Source organism: Danio rerio, chromosome 12 (assembly GCF_049306965.1).
Source record: "Danio rerio strain Tuebingen ecotype United States chromosome 12, GRCz12tu, whole genome shotgun sequence".
Taxonomy (NCBI): Eukaryota; Metazoa; Chordata; class Actinopteri; order Cypriniformes; family Danionidae; genus Danio; species Danio rerio.
In genome coordinates this window covers 692,501-710,000 of record NC_133187.1, presented here as the reverse complement: position 1 = coordinate 710,000, position 17,500 = coordinate 692,501, and the positions used below count along the sequence as shown (strand labels likewise).

The 17,500-nt window shown below is 37.5% G+C and overlaps 1 protein-coding gene across 17 annotated transcripts in view; it reads right to left on the bottom strand.

Annotated features, from left to right (window-relative positions):
* mprip (myosin phosphatase Rho interacting protein) overlaps positions 1 to 17,500 on the bottom strand; it is a 288,081-nt gene that overhangs the window by 236,025 nt on the left and 34,556 nt on the right. For 6 of the 17 annotated variants that reach the window (XR_012387739.1, XR_012387738.1, XM_021480198.3 and 3 more), the window contains exons 8-18: positions 17,302 to 17,431; positions 16,954 to 17,049; positions 16,725 to 16,781; positions 15,380 to 15,448; positions 15,217 to 15,306; positions 14,565 to 14,674; positions 13,369 to 13,867; positions 12,188 to 12,325; positions 6,869 to 9,004; positions 978 to 1,125; positions 1 to 43 (exon numbers count right to left, since the gene is read on the bottom strand). The exon at positions 1 to 43 is cut by the window's left edge and continues 75 nt beyond it. Coding sequence is in view for 12 of the 17 variants with exons in the window: in XM_021480198.3 (XP_021335873.1) it covers positions 1 to 43; positions 978 to 1,125; positions 6,869 to 9,004; positions 12,188 to 12,325; positions 13,369 to 13,867; positions 14,565 to 14,674; positions 15,217 to 15,306; positions 15,380 to 15,448; positions 16,725 to 16,781; positions 16,954 to 17,049; positions 17,302 to 17,431 (3,516 nt within the window). In the remaining 5 variants the exon portion in view is untranslated. Of the gene's footprint in view, positions 44 to 977; positions 1,126 to 6,064; positions 9,005 to 12,187; positions 12,326 to 13,368; positions 13,868 to 14,564; positions 14,675 to 15,216; positions 15,307 to 15,379; positions 15,449 to 16,724; positions 16,782 to 16,953; positions 17,050 to 17,301; positions 17,432 to 17,500 lie in introns of all 17 variants that reach the window. The other 11 variants (XR_012387742.1, XR_012387741.1, XM_073917982.1 and 8 more) reach the window with 3 other exon arrangements.

Sequence of the window (17,500 nt, the reverse complement as noted above, 5' to 3'; positions counted from 1 at the left end):
CGCTCCAGCTCTGACCGGTGTGCGTTCTTCATCGCCTCGATAGCTAAAACACAAGAGCATTGATAAAGCAGAGAACAACACATACTGCTGTTTAAATGACCTGCACTACATGTTCATAGCCCCACCCTTTTGATAATCCCGCCCAAAGGACTGATAACTCCACCCTAAATGATTGATAGTCCCGCCCTAAAAGACTTATAACTCCACCCTAAATAATTGATAGGCCCGCCCTAAAATACTTATAACTCCACCCTAAATGACTGACAGTCCCACCCTAAATGACTGAGAGCCCCACTCTTTGATAACCTCACCCTAAATGACGGATAGTCCCGCCCTAAATGACTGATAGCCCCACCCTTTGATAATTCTGCCCTAATGACTGATAACTCCACTCTGAATGACTGATAGTCCCGCCCTAAATGAGTGATAGCCCCGCCCTAAATGACTGATAACTCCACCCTAAATGATTGATAGTCCCGCCCTAAAAGACTTATAACTCCACCCTAAATAATTGATAGGCCCGCCCTAAAATACTTATAACTCCACCCTAAATGACGTATAGTCCCGCCCTAAATGACTGAGAGCCCCACCCTTTGATAATCCCGCCCTAAATGACTGACAACTCCGCTCTGAATGACTGATAGTCCCACCCTAAATGACTGATAGCCCCACCCTAAATGACTGATAACTCTGCTCTGAATGTGTGATTGTCCCGCCCTAAATGACTGACAGTCCCACCCTTTGATAACCCCGCCCTAAATGATTGATAGTCCCGCCCTAAGACTAATAACTCTACCCTAAATGACTGACAGTCCCACCCTAAATGACTGAGAGCCCCACCCTTTGATAATCCCGCCCTAAATGACTGATAACTCCACTCTGAATGGCTGATATGCTGAATGTCCCCCTCTAATTTACATATAGCCCTGCCCTAAAGAGGCCTTCCCTAGTGATTACTAATGTGTGTGTACACTGACCGGCGATGGTAGCAGCCGTCTCCTCCTCCAGCAGTCTCTCCTTCTCCTCCTGCAGCTTCTCCAGCTCTCTCTGGTGTTTCTTCTGCAGCTCCTCGATCACCTTCTGGTGCGACTCCTCCATAGCGGCGAAACCTCGCTCACATGTGGCCTGCGGAGAAACATGAAGAAATCAGTGACCGCCACACACACACACACAGATATATAAAGTTCAAGTCTGAATTATTCGCTCCCCTGTATATTTATTCCTCAAGTTCTTATTTAACCAAGAGAAGATTATTACAAATATTAGAGGAGACACTGAGAACAACTGCTGAATCTGAGAAACATCATGAGGGAAATACTTGAGAAAAATCACAGAACGGCGAATCATTCAGACTGTACACACACACACACACACACACACACACACACACACACACACACACACACACACACACACTCACACACACACACACACAGGACACTTGACATGAATAATCTACAGCCACATGAGGGACACGGAGGCGGAAACACTGGGTCTATACAGTGGCTACAAAACACCAGGAGTCTCATTTAGACAATGTAGTAAACGTGCATGGAAATGTTCCTACAAGTGAACATAAGCCTGAACACATTTTCATTTATTTATTATTATCTTGATTTATCTATTATCTATTTATTTTCTTTTGTAAATGCGTGTGAATTAGGTGTGCAAAAACACAGAATTAGCATGGTTTCAGGTTAAAATGGGCAGATAGACATAATTATTGGTCATAACCGAGTCTTACACCGCATTCACACTGAGAGCCAGTTTCAACGCTTCACTTTGAATGGGTGATGCCAAGCGTTGCCGAACTGAACTGTGGATCCGTCAGCGCCACTACAGTGAGAAGGGTATAAATGGAGGTCGGAGCCAGCTCCAAGTGGGCTGTACAAACCTGGAGATTTTATTTATGTAATGTCTTGTACATAACAGAGTCCAATAATGTGTTTTATTTACGTCTACACCAACCCTAAACTCAACCTCACAGTGACCTGATGGGTTTTATTTACGTCTACTCCACCTGCACTTCCTAAACCCAACCTACTTGTGGCGCAAGTCCCTCCCACTTGGAGGTCACCCAACCTACTTGCAGTGTAACCCCTCCCACTTGGAGGTCTTCTGGTTGGGGATTTCTCAACTTTTCAAGCACCATTGGAAGCGTCAGCCAATCAGATCGCTTTATGCAAATAACCCTGCTCAGACAGTAGCCGATTACGGAATTTCATTGGCTGACTTTGCTATGACAATCACATCAGCCCCAATTTCAGACCCTCCCTCAGTCAAGCATTGACGCTAAAGCCCGTGTAAATCGGGCGTTATTGCTGTGAAGAATTCATCTGCACGTTGTAACTTTCATGTTTACGATTTATGCATTAATATGCTATTAATATCTGTCTTTCAGTTGATATATTATGGCAGACTTGCAAACAAGTGGATCTAAATGGCTTTGCATTGTAAACCTTAAATTAATAAGCTATTATTATTGTAACTCTGACGTGTAAAACTGTTGCTTTACTCTCAAAATCATTCCACCACTGGGCCTGCACTCATATGATGATTTAAAGAGGTACAATTAAGTGAATATTTAAGCTCACTTTAGTTTAATGACAGATGCGCACATCCTCTCATCAACTCTTATAGAGAACAATGTTTGCATAGAACAAACAGTCACGTCTTCATGCAGTTTTGTGCATATGCCACATCTATAAATGAGACCCGGGACACTTCAGACACTATACACACTGTGACTGAGGGTTTAAAACTTTTAACACGATTTCTGGTGTGCATTTGACAATACAAAAATTCTAATATGATTCATTATAATATGAAATGGCTTATGAGTATTTATTGCATTTAAATAATTTGATCTAAAAAGTAACTTGACTTTTTAATAATGCGCATAAATCTCAATGCATAGACAATTGAAATTGAACTCTTAATTCTTTATATCCGAGTCAAAAAGGACATTTTAATTTAAAAAAAAAAAAAAAAAAAGCTGCATCAAAACACAACGTTATGGCGTCATATTTATGATGGATATCAGAAACTGGCATACATTTAAACGTCATTATTTCTAATGCATGTGCAGTAAAGCTTCTTCAGTTGAAAAATTGAGTCAATATGCACAATATCTGAATAAGAATAGCATATACATGTTTGCAATTGCTCTGCTTCTCTGAATTTATACCTGATTTTCCATTAATGTCAGTATTTTGTTCTTATTTTTAAGTCAGCGCAAAATACAGCAGGACTCTTTATTTTGAAAAGCCTTTAATTGTAATTTATTTTTTATTCTCTGAGCTGTAATCTCTCAGTTCTGCGTTTATATTTATATTCGCATTACTTCAGAAAAGCTCCGGCGTTTATTTTTTTATAAAATTCTAACGTCAGTGGCTTAAATGTCTAACTAAATTTTGCAAGCATTATATTCACTTTTTTGTGTATATATATATATACACACACACACACACACACGCATGTTGAAACTTTAATTTCCCTGCCTAGCAATGCAAAACAACTCAAGTCCAAAAAATGGCTAAAGATTTAGAAAATGATTAAAAATAAACACATGCAAGCATGTCAAACTCTGAAGACACACTGAGCTCTCATGAAACAAAACCAGCAATCTGTGTAGGAAAATGAACATTATTTACAATAATATTTGCTTTAAATCCAAAGCCAGTGCATGCGGCTCTTAATGATGCATATTTAGCACTAATAATATTGTACATAATGTTCCACTTCTTGTACAGACTGATGGTTTTGCTTCATAAGGGCTCAGTGTATCATCAGGAGCCATGAGGATTGATTTGGAATTTGTTTTTATTTTATCCCCAAAACAGGTGATCGTTGACTGCCATTATAAGAATAACCATCACAAACTCAGCTAAAAACCTCAAAATAAAAGTACATCCTCGATGGCCTGAGGGAGAGTAAATGAACGAACTAACCCTTTAAAAACCAAGCTGACGCCAAACAACTAGCACAGATGAAGCCCACATTCATCAGCTCACATCCAGACCAAAACACTCATCATTTAGTATAAATCTACTCTGACTTCAAACATACTTTACTGATTTTCCATTTTCATGCATTATTAATGATCAATCTATGTAAAGCCAACAGCTCATTATACTGTATAGAATCAACTAATTACTCTAACGGTGTGTGCAGTTTAACCTTTTAAAACCTTACAGTCACTAACAGCTCCACACGAGTAAACTGTACTGATAATATCTAAAAATGCACTTTAATTATAAATGCTTAATTAGATAACAGAATAATATATGCATGAGAAATTATTTCTGCAACTAAAAGCACAAACAAAAGCTAAACTTTCACTGTTTTCACTCGTTATGTTCTGCACATCATAATACTAATAAAGAGAAATAGGTCTTCACTAAGGATGCAAAATACAAACGGACACCCCTTTAATAATGCAAGTCCTATTTGTCAATTGTTTTGAGCATTTTATCTTGTCTAATTACCTTTTCCAAATTGCACATCTAGTCAGGAACTGATTTGAGTGACTGTTTTTAAAGAGACAGATCAACTTGTAAAATCCTGCTATTATTTCCTCCATTTGAACACAAGGGAAGATTTAATAATGAAGAATGCTGTAAAAATAACAGCCATTGACTTTCATGGTATTTCAGTTCCTACACTCTCAGAAAGAAAGGTAAGCAAGCTGTCACTTAGGTGGTACCTCAAAAAGGTTCGCATTTGTACTTAATGGGTGCACATTGTTACCTCAAAATATACCTAAAGATTTTAAGAGAAACATATTAGTACTTTTTAGGTACCCTTAGGGTATTAATATGGACCTTGTAAATACAAATTTGTACCTTTTTAAAAGGCACCACCCCAGTGACAGCTTGCCTACCTTTATTTCTGAGAGTGTAGTAAAGATCTCAATATCAGTTCATCAGAATATCTTCCTTACTGTTTAAACCCCTTGTGCACTGTTCAAACTATCCTTTTGTTATGTTCAGGATGTAAACATCCACTGAAATAAACTGCTGTAAAAATTAATCACATAAATATTTTTTTATCTCTGCATAAATCTGTTAATCAGCCTCAGTCGTAAACAAAACAACTAAATTGTTAAGAAAACTGCAGGATTTTCACTTTTTAATTGTCAAGTCCACAACTAATGTCACTGACTTGGTGGAAAACACACACTAAATGATGTATTTCCAAAATAAAAAGTAATTGTGGACTGATAAAAGGCAAGGCAAGTTTATTTATAAAGCACATTTCATACACAATGGTAATTCAAAGTGCTTTAAAGAAAAAGGTTCAAAGAAATCCAGCCCACAATTACTTTTTATTTTGAAAATACGTTATTTAGTGTGTTTTTCACCAAATCAGTGACATCATTTATGAATTTGGGGATTAAAGTCCTGTAAACAACTGAGTAGATTTGATCAGAACTGAGGTTGATTAACAGATTTATGCCCCAAAAATTGGAAAACATATTAATCTGATGCATTTTTATAACAGTTTAAATCAGTGGATGTTTTCATCACGAACATAAAGGAATAGTCAATTTGCCAAGAGTGTAGAGGTTGAGCATTTTTCTCAAAATATGTCAAAAAGATTTGTCACCAAAAATAATTCCACTAGCTGAAACACGGAAATTTTAGACTCAAAATCAGCCCAGAGTGGATAAAAAAAAAAAAAAAAATCAACAGTATCAGGGTTAACATTTGAATATGAGTGAATTATTTGTTATTTTTGTGTGAACTGTCTCTTTAAGACCAAATCACACTGATGAAATAACACAAAAATATCACTATTCCTTAAATCCATGCTTTGATTCAACAACTAAATAACAGAACACTAATTGTGAGTAAATAAAGAGTGTTTGCACTATAGGTGCAACAATGCAATTCTGCAATACACAGTTGAAGTCAGAATTATTCGCCCCCTTTTGAATTTTTTTTCTTTTTTAAATATTTTTTAAATTATGTTTAACAATGCAAGGAAATGTTCACAGTATGTCTGATTATATTTTTTCTTGTGGAGAAAGTCTTATTTGTTTTATTTGGGCTAGAATAAAAGCAGATTTTAATTTTTTAAACACCATTTTAAGGTCAATATTATTAGCCTCTTTAAGTTATATTTTTGTTTTGGATAGTCTACAAAACAAACTATCGTTATACAATAACTTGCCTAATTACCCTAACCTGCCTAGTTACCCTAATTACCCTAGTGAAGCCTTTAAATGTGACTTTAAGCTGTATAGAAGTGTCTTGAAGTATATCTAGTCTAATATTATTCACTGTCATCATGACAAAGAGAAAATAAATCAGTGATTAGAGATTAGTTATTCACACTATTATGATTAGAAATGTGCTGAAGAAATCTGCTCTCCGTTACACAGAAACTGGGGGTAAAAATAAACAGGGGCGCTAATAATTCTGACTTCAACTGTAAATAGTTATTCAAATAAACGTATGCATACATGTAATTTAACCATCTCTGTCTTGAACTTACACAATTAGATTGCACATTTAACTACTGTGTACTATAAATACCTTATCTATTATCATGCATTATTGGTTATTGATTAGTTAAAGCAGCGGGCGATCTGCAGATATTAATGCACCGGCTATTAATCAGGACAAAGAAAGCTTAAAGTCTAAAAATGAATTGTTTCTCCATCTTAGATGCATGATAGCATTTTAATGTTGAATGTGAGAGTGCCGTTTCCCCTCGTGTTCAAGCGCACATGCACAGCCATGCAGAGAGAGAGAGAGAGAGACTAAACCAAAAGCACCACAGAGCAGGGTTAGTACATGAGAGAAAGGAGAGGAAAGGGTCAGGTTTAAGACTGCCACATGAAAGCACACGGAAACTCCTTGACCTTTAGCTTTTCCAGATCTTTCTCGTATCTCAGACGCAGGTCTCCATCTTTCTGATGCATTAGCTGGGTCAGTTCAGACTCTCGGCGCACCAGCTTCAGGATTTGCTCTTTGAGGGATCCCGAACTCCAATCTTTATCCTCAAACCCGACAGCTTCCCAGAGCTCCTCCATTTGCAGGCTGAAGCGTGTCTGTAATTCTCGCCTTTCGGCTTCGTGCTTTTTCTCCAGGTTCTCCATGCACACGGTCAGCGAGTCGATCTCTCGGACGTTCTCTTCAGATCTCATCTTCAGGGTTTCTCCGGCTTTCTCCAACTCCTTTTTAAGCTTTTCCACATCCGTCTCGTAAACCTCCTTCAGCTCTCGAAGCTCCTTCTTATGTCTCGCCATCAGATCCTGCAGCTGAATGCTTTTATCCAAAGAGTCGATCGGCTCTCCTTCGATATGAATGCGCGTCACTGCTAATTCCTGTTGCGTCCTCATTTCAGCACGTGCAAACTCTTTCTTCAGCCTGAGCGTTTGGTACATGTGTGTTATGTCTGTGATTGCTTCACGTATGTAGTCAGATCTGCTTCTCAAAGTGAGTTTGTCACCCGTTCTCGCTAAAGAAGTCTGATTTAATAACGCCACTTTGCTCTGAACCGCTTCAGAGAGACTCTTCATGATGTCTGCGTCATCTTCATCATGCATCGTCTCTCCTGGTTGAATGTCGGAGAGCTTGTTTGCATGAATCAGCATGTTATTATCCTCCATCATTCGCTCTACCACTTGCCTCACAGATTGCTCGTCTTTCTGCAGACCGTCTACAATCCTGCATAAGATCCTTCTCTCCGTCATCAATCCTGCGTGATCCTCATCCACAATAAACGCATCGCATTCTGCCTCCCTGCCGTTTACTAACGCACCAAACACAAGCATTAGAGACTCTGACTTTCTCTTTAACTCACTCGCACCTTCCTCTTCCATAAACTCACTTTCGCTACTGAACCCTGCTCGACTTTCTAGCTTCCGTTTCAACCCTGCGATCTCCTCCTGAGCTTCTACAAGCATCTGATTGAGCCTCACCGCGTCCTCTTGTCTTGGATTCTGCGACTGGAGTTCTTCGCACATCTTCTCTTTCTCAGAAAGCTTGCATTGAAGGATCTCCAACTGACACTTGAGATCGTCTTCAGCTTCACTTTCCGCCACCTGAAATCCAAGTCCACGAAGAGTGGCTTCTTTTAGCTGCAATCTTTTCTCAGTGTCTTTCAGATTACTACCAAGCGTCTCTAATTTAATCAGAGCTTCTTGAAGCTTGTGGGATTTTTCGCAGAGCTCTCTCTTATCTGCGGACTCTTCATCGTCTTCCTTACTGTGTCGCAGTCTATACACCTCCGCCTTCAGCCTGTCTATCTCTCGATCTGCTTCTCTCAGTTGGTTCACGATCTCCTGATAGCGTTGATTCAACGCTACATTTTCATTGGCCAGAATCCCCACCTGCTGCGACAGATCTCTGCTGCTCATATCAGCGCTGAACTCTTCTACTCTCGATGGGGACTGCAGGAGAATCTCCGCTTTTTGCTGCTGAGCTCGTCCTAGCATGTCCTCCATAGTGAGCAAACGCGCTTCATAGTCTCGAATGCAATCTCCAGCCTTTTCCAAACTTCTCCTGACAGCTTCGCTCTCCATCTCCTGCTGGTTCTTCAAGCTTTCCAGCAGTTTCTGGCACTCCGCTCCAACTGAGCGGCTGTGTTCACTTTGCTCCATCCCTGGAGGAGATTCTACCACGCAAACATGTTCACTATGCAACTGGACGAGCTTTATAAACTCCCTCAACGTTAAAGGATCGTCAGTGTTTATTAAGTGCTCAAGCTCTCGAATCGTTCCCTCGCTATCCTGAAGAGTAAGCGTGAGCGTTCGCCGAGTGCACTTCGAGGGACAGACCTCGTGTTTTTGGGTGTCAGAAAGCGAAGGGTCCTTTGCGGGCCAGTGTGAGAGAGAAAGGCCAAGCTGTGCCTGCATGTCGCGCTTTTTCAGTTCTTGCAGCTGCAGGAGCTCTTTGGTTTCCTGGTACTTCTTTGTTAAACTCTGAGCTTGAGAACTAACCAGTTCAGTCCTCTTCATCTGCGGCTCTGTCTCAACACTCAAAGGGGACTCCAGCTTGGAAAAGGGGACCAGACAGTTGGTTAACAGGTGAATCATTCTAGATTACAAATCAACAAGTTAACCATTGAGGATTTCAGGAAAAACAAACAAACACCAGAATCACATTTCATTACACAGGGTTCCCACTTTAAGCCAGATATCAAACTCAAAGCTGGTTTATGGCTATGTTATATGCTAATGTGTATGCGGCTCCTGTCTGCAAAACATCTTAATCAACCCAAGCTCATTCTGAAAACGTAGCCCCGCGGACGTTTCTGGAGACCGCGATTTACTTGGCTGAAGGTATGCGAACACTACAGGGCTCCTCTTTGCGCTCGGCGGCTGGGGTGACACTCACCTCCGTGTGGAGGGCTTTCCCGCCGCAACCAGTTTGTCTGTTTAGCTCATCGTGTTACGTTGGCGGAGTGGAGGCCCGGAGGAGGAGCCGGCCGCGGCGACAATCGGGTTTGAGTCCGGGGAAGAGCGGTTCCAGAAATCAGGTAAGACAAAAAACAGAATCCAAAAAATAAAGCGAACGAGTTTGTAACTAGGCGAGAATGCGGTGAAATCCGAAAAACGCGGTCAAAATCGGACGAGGGCTTTTCTTTTACTGGACGGCTTTTGTAAATCGTCGCTTGGGTTTAGGGAAGGAGGAGGAGGGTGGCCGGGACGGCCGATTGGCCGGCCACCGAGTCTATCGTTCAGTCATTCATTCGGTCAGTGGGACAGACGGTCGCTCGACAGCGGCCTCCGGCGGTTTTTTACGCGAGAACAGCGCGACCGCGAACGGCGTTCAAGACGCAAAAAAACACGCACAGCGCCCTCTCATGGATTCGCGACAACAATATTCTTCAAGACACTTCTATACAGCCTAAAGTGACATGTAAAGGCTTCACTAGGGTAATTAGGGTAACTAGGCAGGTTAGGGTAATTATGCAAGTTATTGTATAAAGATGGTTTGTTCTGGAGACAGTCAGGAAATATAACTTAAAGGGGCTAATAATATTGACCTTAAAATAGTTCATAAAAAATTAAAAACTGTTTTTATTCTAGCCAAAATAAAACAAATAAGACTTTCTCCAGAAGAACAAATATTATCAGACACACTGTGAACATTTCCTCAATCTGTTCAACATCATTTGGGAAATATTTAAAAAAGAAAAAAATAAAATCAAAGGGGGGTCAATAATTCTGACTTCAACTGTATATTACAGTATATTATTATTATTTTATGATCCTTTCTTCAGCTGTTACTGCTTGTTTCATAGGGGAAAAAAACTTAAATTTGCACATAAATGACAAAATAAACGACGAAAACCTGAATAGATTTGCCTCATCCTTTACTGAACTTTGTGTCGGACTTGTAACTGTACACTGGGTCATTTTGAAGAGGAGTGAATAATCTCCATAGCACAGACGCTGTAGCTCTGTCAGTAGGATGGCGGATTCAACACTTGCGGTGGCTTCACTGCTTCTCGTCAGTTTAGAACGCAACGCGCGATCCAGCCATTCTATATAGATCAGTGGTCAAAACCTTTCAAATAAAAACGGTATTGACAAAACTACATTTAGATAAATGGAAACTACAATTTAAAGCGACAAACAAAACCCCCGAATACTCATCGACTAGGAAAAAAACTATATAAAAATCCCCGACTTCATCTAGAATAAAGCGTATCATGATTTTGCTGAAAGCTCTCAGCTGTGGGAACCCTGATTACCTGTGTCTAATCAGTGGATTACGGTTAAAGTCAGCTTCTGATGCACATTAGAACGCTAGGATCAATTAACAGCAAGACATTAGTAGATCGAGACAGTGCATGCATGTTAAGAGGTTAAAGTAGAGTTGTTTCATGAGGTCAGAGACGCGATATTAGTGCTAGCTAAGAATGCCAGAACAGTTTCATGCCATCAGGTTACGAGTCTGTCAATGCTATAACCTATAACTATTGATCAACCTCTGCTGTTCCTGCTTATGCAAACCGTTTCCATCCAAATATGAAAGAAACACAAACTTTACAGGAGCTGCTGGAGATTTAAAGTGTCCTGGATGAATATCCAACATACAGCATCACCTTCTGATATGCACAACGATGGCCAGCTTCAGATAAAATCACCACTTGTTTGGTTTGAATTGCTAAAATAATAATAATTCAGCAAAATGTGTAGCTATTTAAAGAAATGAATCAATAAAAGGCGAGTTTTAATTACAGATTAAGCTCAGAAAACAATGCAGCCACTTTCTAAACACACACACACACACACACACACACACACACATATAATCATACACACTTCATAGCACATATGGAAGAAGTGGAGAGTAAGGTTAAAAATGAAAAGAATGAATTGTTAAATGTGAATAAACACAGATCATGCACATGTATATGCCATTATTAGGCTTTGTTTGTATGCTGATGTTCATGTAGCTGATGTCTGCATTTTAATTCTTCTCCAGAGCCCTTAAGATAAACTGATACTCGATGCTTTTGGGAAAACACTTACTGCTTTTCACTATTTTTCCAACTTAAAGCATATACAGCTATCGCTGGACTCCATGTAAAGGTGCATCATTGAGTATGAATGTATCTGGAGGGCAGAGCGAGTCTGTTTTCATGCCATCGCTGCATTGATTCATTCATGTTCATGTATCTATGCTGAAGCATGCAACTGAGCTCGCATCAAATCCACATCTATTGTAATGCCACTGTGCTTGAAGACAGTCTTAAAGGGACAGTTCACCCAAAAATGAAAACTCTGTCATCATTTATTAACCTTTTTGACTTTTCATTCTTTTAGAAAACAAAAGAAGATGTTTTGAAGAATGCTGGAGACCTGCCACCACTGACTTTCGTATTAGGGCTGCACAAAAAGTCGCCAAATTGTCATTATTGTGCTAATAGTGCATGCAATAAATAAGTTAGATAGATTAATTACTTCTATTTTATGCATTGGCTATTTATTTGACCAATCAGATGGGGCATTACTGTCTTTAGTACTTAATTTTTGGGTGAACTATCCATTTAAATAGAGGCAAGAAATAAAGGAGCATAAGCGATCTGTTCATTTGCATGCAATGTTTTCTAGACATGCAAAGCACGTGTTTGCTGCTTGGAAGCAATGTGTCCTCATAAATTAACACACATATGAGAATAAAGTCCCTGAATGCGTGATGAAGATGTGATAAATGTGGCCTACCGGAGAGATGTACCCGGCTCGCGTCTGCTGCTCGCGCTCCACCGCCATCTTCAGTTTTCCCTCCAGATCCTGCTTGTGCCGATTGGAGTCCAGAAGCTGCTGATGGCAGTTCTCCAGCTGAGCCTTGAGCTCCTCCACCTCAACATACACAATAGAAGAATCTAAATAATGCTTTTAAAATTAATCTAAAGCAAATAATCCAAATAAAAGAATCATAACATGATGAAGATATTATTTTAAAAGGAATCTAAATCAAAAATTAATCTAAAAAGAATCTCCAACGAAGAATATGAAAAAAATTAAAAATCCACAATGAAGAATGGATTTACTTTTTTAAAGGAACTTAAAAAAGAATCTAAATAAAAAATTTTAAAAATAATCTGAAATCTGAAATGAATAATCTAAAAAATCTATAACAAAAAAAAACACATTTTAGAAAGGAACCTAAAAAAAAACTAAAACAAAGAATCTAAGAAATTATTCTAAAAAGAATCAAATACAAAAAATCTATTAAAAAAGAATCTAAAACAAAGAATCTAAAAAAGAAATGATTCCTGAAAAATACAAAGAACCTATAACAAGAGAACTTCTAGAGAACTAACTAACTAAATACATTTTAAAAGAATCTAAAAATTAATCTAAAACAAAGAATCTACATAAAAAATGATCTAAAATTAAAAAGGATCTAAAAACATTAAAAAGAAGCGAAATAAAAAAAGAATCTAAAATGAAGAATCTGAATAAAGTTTTTAAAAGAATCTGAAACAAACGATCAAAATAATAATGATTCTTCAAATAATCTAAAATGAAGAATCTATAAACAATTGACACATTTATGGAACTTATAAAAAGAATAGAAAATAAATAATCCAAATAAAAAAAAAGAATAAAAAAATCATTAAAATAATTTTAAAGAAACTTAATAATATTTTTTATTAAAAAATAATATTAAAAAATCAATCTTAAAAGAATCTGAAACAAAGAATCGCAATAAGAAATTATTCAAAAAAATAAATAAATCAGAAACAAAATAAAAATGAATCTACAAAGAATCTAAAAAACTATGTAAAAAGAATGAAAAAAAAAATCGAAAGCAAAGAATCTAAAACAAAACAATTTTTTTTAAGGAATCTAAAACAACGAATTAAAATGTGAAATAATATATGGGTTTATGGTCGTACCCCTCTCTTGTATCCCTCCAGCAGCTTCTCCATGTCTGTGGCGTCTCTGCTGTGGGCGGAGCCTAACGGAACCCTGCGCTCGTCTCTGATTGGTGTTTTCTCCACCTGCTGCCAGCGTTGCTCGATCTCATCCTCCACTCGCTGCTGCCATTCAGCCGACAGGGGCGGAGCTTCAGTCTGAGCCACGCCCCCCTCTTGCTCCATCAGTGCAGGATCAAAGGTTGCTCCGGTCACGCTCTCATACCTCCGCCTTCGCTCCTCTCTCCTCTTGCTGCGCTCTGTAAGCTCCGCCTCCTGCGCTCTCTGCTGAGCCAATGCCTGAGCGATGGGACGAAACTCCGCCCAGTCGAAAGTTTTGCTCCGCCCCTCTCGCCTGCGTTCCCGCGCACGGCTTTTTTTGGCCCCTGTTTCCCGCTCCACAGACGCCTCAGAGGAGGGAGAGTCCTGCGTCACGTCCGGTCGACAGACACCCTCAAACGACCCATGCTCATCCGTCAGACTGGGTTATTCAGGAGACAATATTTCAGACGTACAGTTAAAGTCTATCAATTATTTCTCAAGCGATGTTTCTCAGATTCAGAGAATGTTCACAGTATGTCTGATAATGTTTGTTCTTCTGGAGAAAATCTTGTGTTTTATTTGGGCTAGAATAAAAGCAGTTTTTAACTGGTTTAAACCCATTTTAAGGTCAATATTATTCACCCCTTTAAGCTATATTTTATTTCAATATTTCACAGAACAAACCATCATTATACAAGAACTTGCCTAATTTGTGTTTGTAGCTTACTGGAGTCAGGAACTGTTACTATTTAAAGTTAGCCAAGTGTAAATCCCCAAAATTGAGTGCTGGCTAACAGGTTAAGCTCAATATTATTGATTCTTTTAAGCAATATTAGTTTTGGATTGGCTTTTGGGCTTGTTTGTTAATAACCTAATGTTAAAAACAATGTAAAATGATTGTAAATATCTAAAACAAAGAATCTAAATGTATTTTATTGACCAAAGAGCTTAATTTATATGACCTATAATGATAAAAACAGACGCTTTTGTGCTTATATTAACATCATAATGTTGATATAATGTTAAAATGACTTTAAAACAGTTTCTATCTTGAATATCAATATGCATCAAAGCAAACAATGTGCATTTTTCAGCATGAAACACACACACACACACACACACACACACACACACACCTGGCTACATCTGGAGCAGTGGCTGGCCGGACATTCTTCATCACTGCCTGGATCCAGTTACGGCGGATTCCTGCAGTCATGGCGGAGAGTGTGTGCACCGCCTCCTGAGTCTGACGCAGACACACATACAAAGTGCATTTAAAAACATGGAGAAAATTCATAATAGTAAAAAGATAACAGGGGCACTTGTTTATAATAAATAAAACTGCACCAAAACTATAATAAAAATATAATACACAAGCATGAATAAAATAAATAAACAATAAAATGAAAAAATATTAAATTAAATAATTAAAATACCAGCAAAAATACATAAATAAATAAATATAAAATCCATGCATGTCTTAATTTTAAAAACCCATATTTGTAAAAAGATCATAATATAAGAGCTCATTTAAAATAAAAAACGCACAACACAGTAAGAGAAATTATGCAATAAAAAATCAGATCAGATAAAAATAAATAATTAAAATATGAGAAAAAAAATACATAAAAAATGCAACTGCTAATTTAAAAAAATCCACAATAGCAATAAAATCATAAGAGCACTAATTTAAAATAGATGTAATTGCACATGTTAAAATTAGAAAAATAAATAAGTAAATAAAAGGAAGTAATGGTAAATAAATAAATGCTGTGTAGACACACTTACGTAAATCTGGAAGCCGTAGTTCCTCTGCGCCTGATACTCTGTAACATTATAGCATGTGCTGAGGTCGATCTCTCCATCCAGATCTGACGCCTGAACACAGAAAACAGCAGTGAGTGACAGAAATCATTGTTAATTACAGAGCGATAAACACAGAATCAATCACCTCTTCAGCGATGGAGTCCTTGTAGTATCGCAGACTGTGATCCGTCAGCACAAACCAATACTTCTTCCACTGAAAGACAGACGAGACACGGGCAGATCAGCACAGAATCGGCTTTTAAGACATTTATTCTGCTTTAAAGAGGCTTTTAACTCAAGCAAATCAAAGAGACGCTGCCCTTTCACACGCCTTTGAGTCTGAACAACTTTGATGAGCAGAAAACACACTCCGGCAATCAAGCTTTCACTGAAATGTTCAAAAACAAAAGAAGTAAACAAATAAATAAAACAAAAATAGAATAAAACTATGACAATATTAATCTAGCAAGAAAATAGAAAATTAAAAACTAATCTTTAAACAATATACTTAAGTGAAAAATAAAAAAATAAAACCAGTCCTAAAAAAGGGAATCTAAAGAAATAAATCTTAAAAACTTATTCTAAAGAATCTAAAATGAGTATTGCAAAACTAAGAATTTAAAACAAGCAAAAAAGCTTAATTCTTTAAAAGATAATCTAAAAGGAAAAATAATCTAATAAAAAATAATTTAAAAGGAAAAAAAGAATCTAAAAAATAATCAATTAAAAGGAAAAAAAGAATCATTTAAAATAAAAAAAACATAATTATTTAAAGAGAAAAAATAATCCAATAAAGAATCATTTAAAAGGGAAAAATAATCTAAAAAACAATCAATTAAAAGGAAAAATAATCATTTAAAATAAAAAAATAATCATTTAAAAGAAAAAAATCTGATAAAGCATTATTTAAAAGGAAAAAAGGAATCTAAAAAAACAATCAATTAAAAGGAAAAAAATCAAATAAAGAATTATTTAAAAGTAAAAAATTATCTAATAAAGAATCAATTAAAAGGAAGAAAAGAATCATGTAAAAGGAAAAAATAATTATTTAAAAAGAAAAAAATTATCTAATAAAGAATCATTTAAAAGGAAAAAATCCAATGAAAAATCATTTAAAAGAAAAAACTGAAATCTAAAAAGAGTCAATTATAATGAAAAGAAAAAAAAATAATTTATAATAAAAAATCCAATAAAGAATCATTTAAAATAAAAAATTAATCTGAAAAAGAATCAATTATAATAAAAAAATAATAATAATTTAAAAGGAAAAAAGAATAAAAAAAATCCAATAAAGAATCATTTAAAAAGAAAAAAAAATGAATCTAAAAAAAGAATCAATTATAATGAAAAAGACTAAAAACTTTAAATGAATCCTAAAAAAGGAATCTAAAAAGGAATACAGGTGTATATACATAAAAAAAGAGTAAAGTGCAGAATGTAGAGCGAGTAGCGAATGTTTCTGTGTGTGTGTGTGTGTGTGATCAGCCGACCTGTCCTTCTTCATCCAGCTTCACCATCCAGCCTTTCTTAAAGTTCAGCAGATCAGGCTGCAGAAAACACAACACACACATTAGTGTACACAGCAGAGGTGTGTGTGTGTGTGTGTGTGTGTGTCTGTGTGTAAGAGTGTCTCATCATGCGAAATCACACACAAACACGCCCACACATACAAACACACATTTTGTACAGACACAGATTCATAAAAGCACACACACTTACGGTCATGACGGACTCAGTGGTCCTGCGGTCCAGAGATTTGGCTCTTCTTAGAGGAGGATGGAAGTCTAGAGCCTGTGCTGCGTCCGTCTTCTGCTCCTGGACACACACACACAGACATTTTAAATATTTATTTATTTAGTCTCTAAAAGGACATGAAAAACAGATAACCGACAGATACCCGAACATCACAGATCAGCTGTGCACGCGCACACACACATATTTTTTTTTTAAATAATTTTTTTAACAAAACTATCATTAATAGAATGCTTTTTAAACATTTGCCACGCCCAGTTTATGATATTGATTGAATATTGATTGTCAAAAGGGGGTGTGTTCATGAATGTTTACCTGCCGCTGGAATCTCCTGTTCTGACTCCGCCCCTGTCGGGCCTCAGTGCTGCTGGACTCCTGAACCTCCATGCGCTCCTGCTGCTCCAGCTCCAGCGCCTCCAGCTTCTCAATCACATTCGAGCGGCCGCTGAAAACACAGACAGACGTCAAACACCAGACACGATCCAGCCATGTCAAGTATGAGCGCAACAATCTA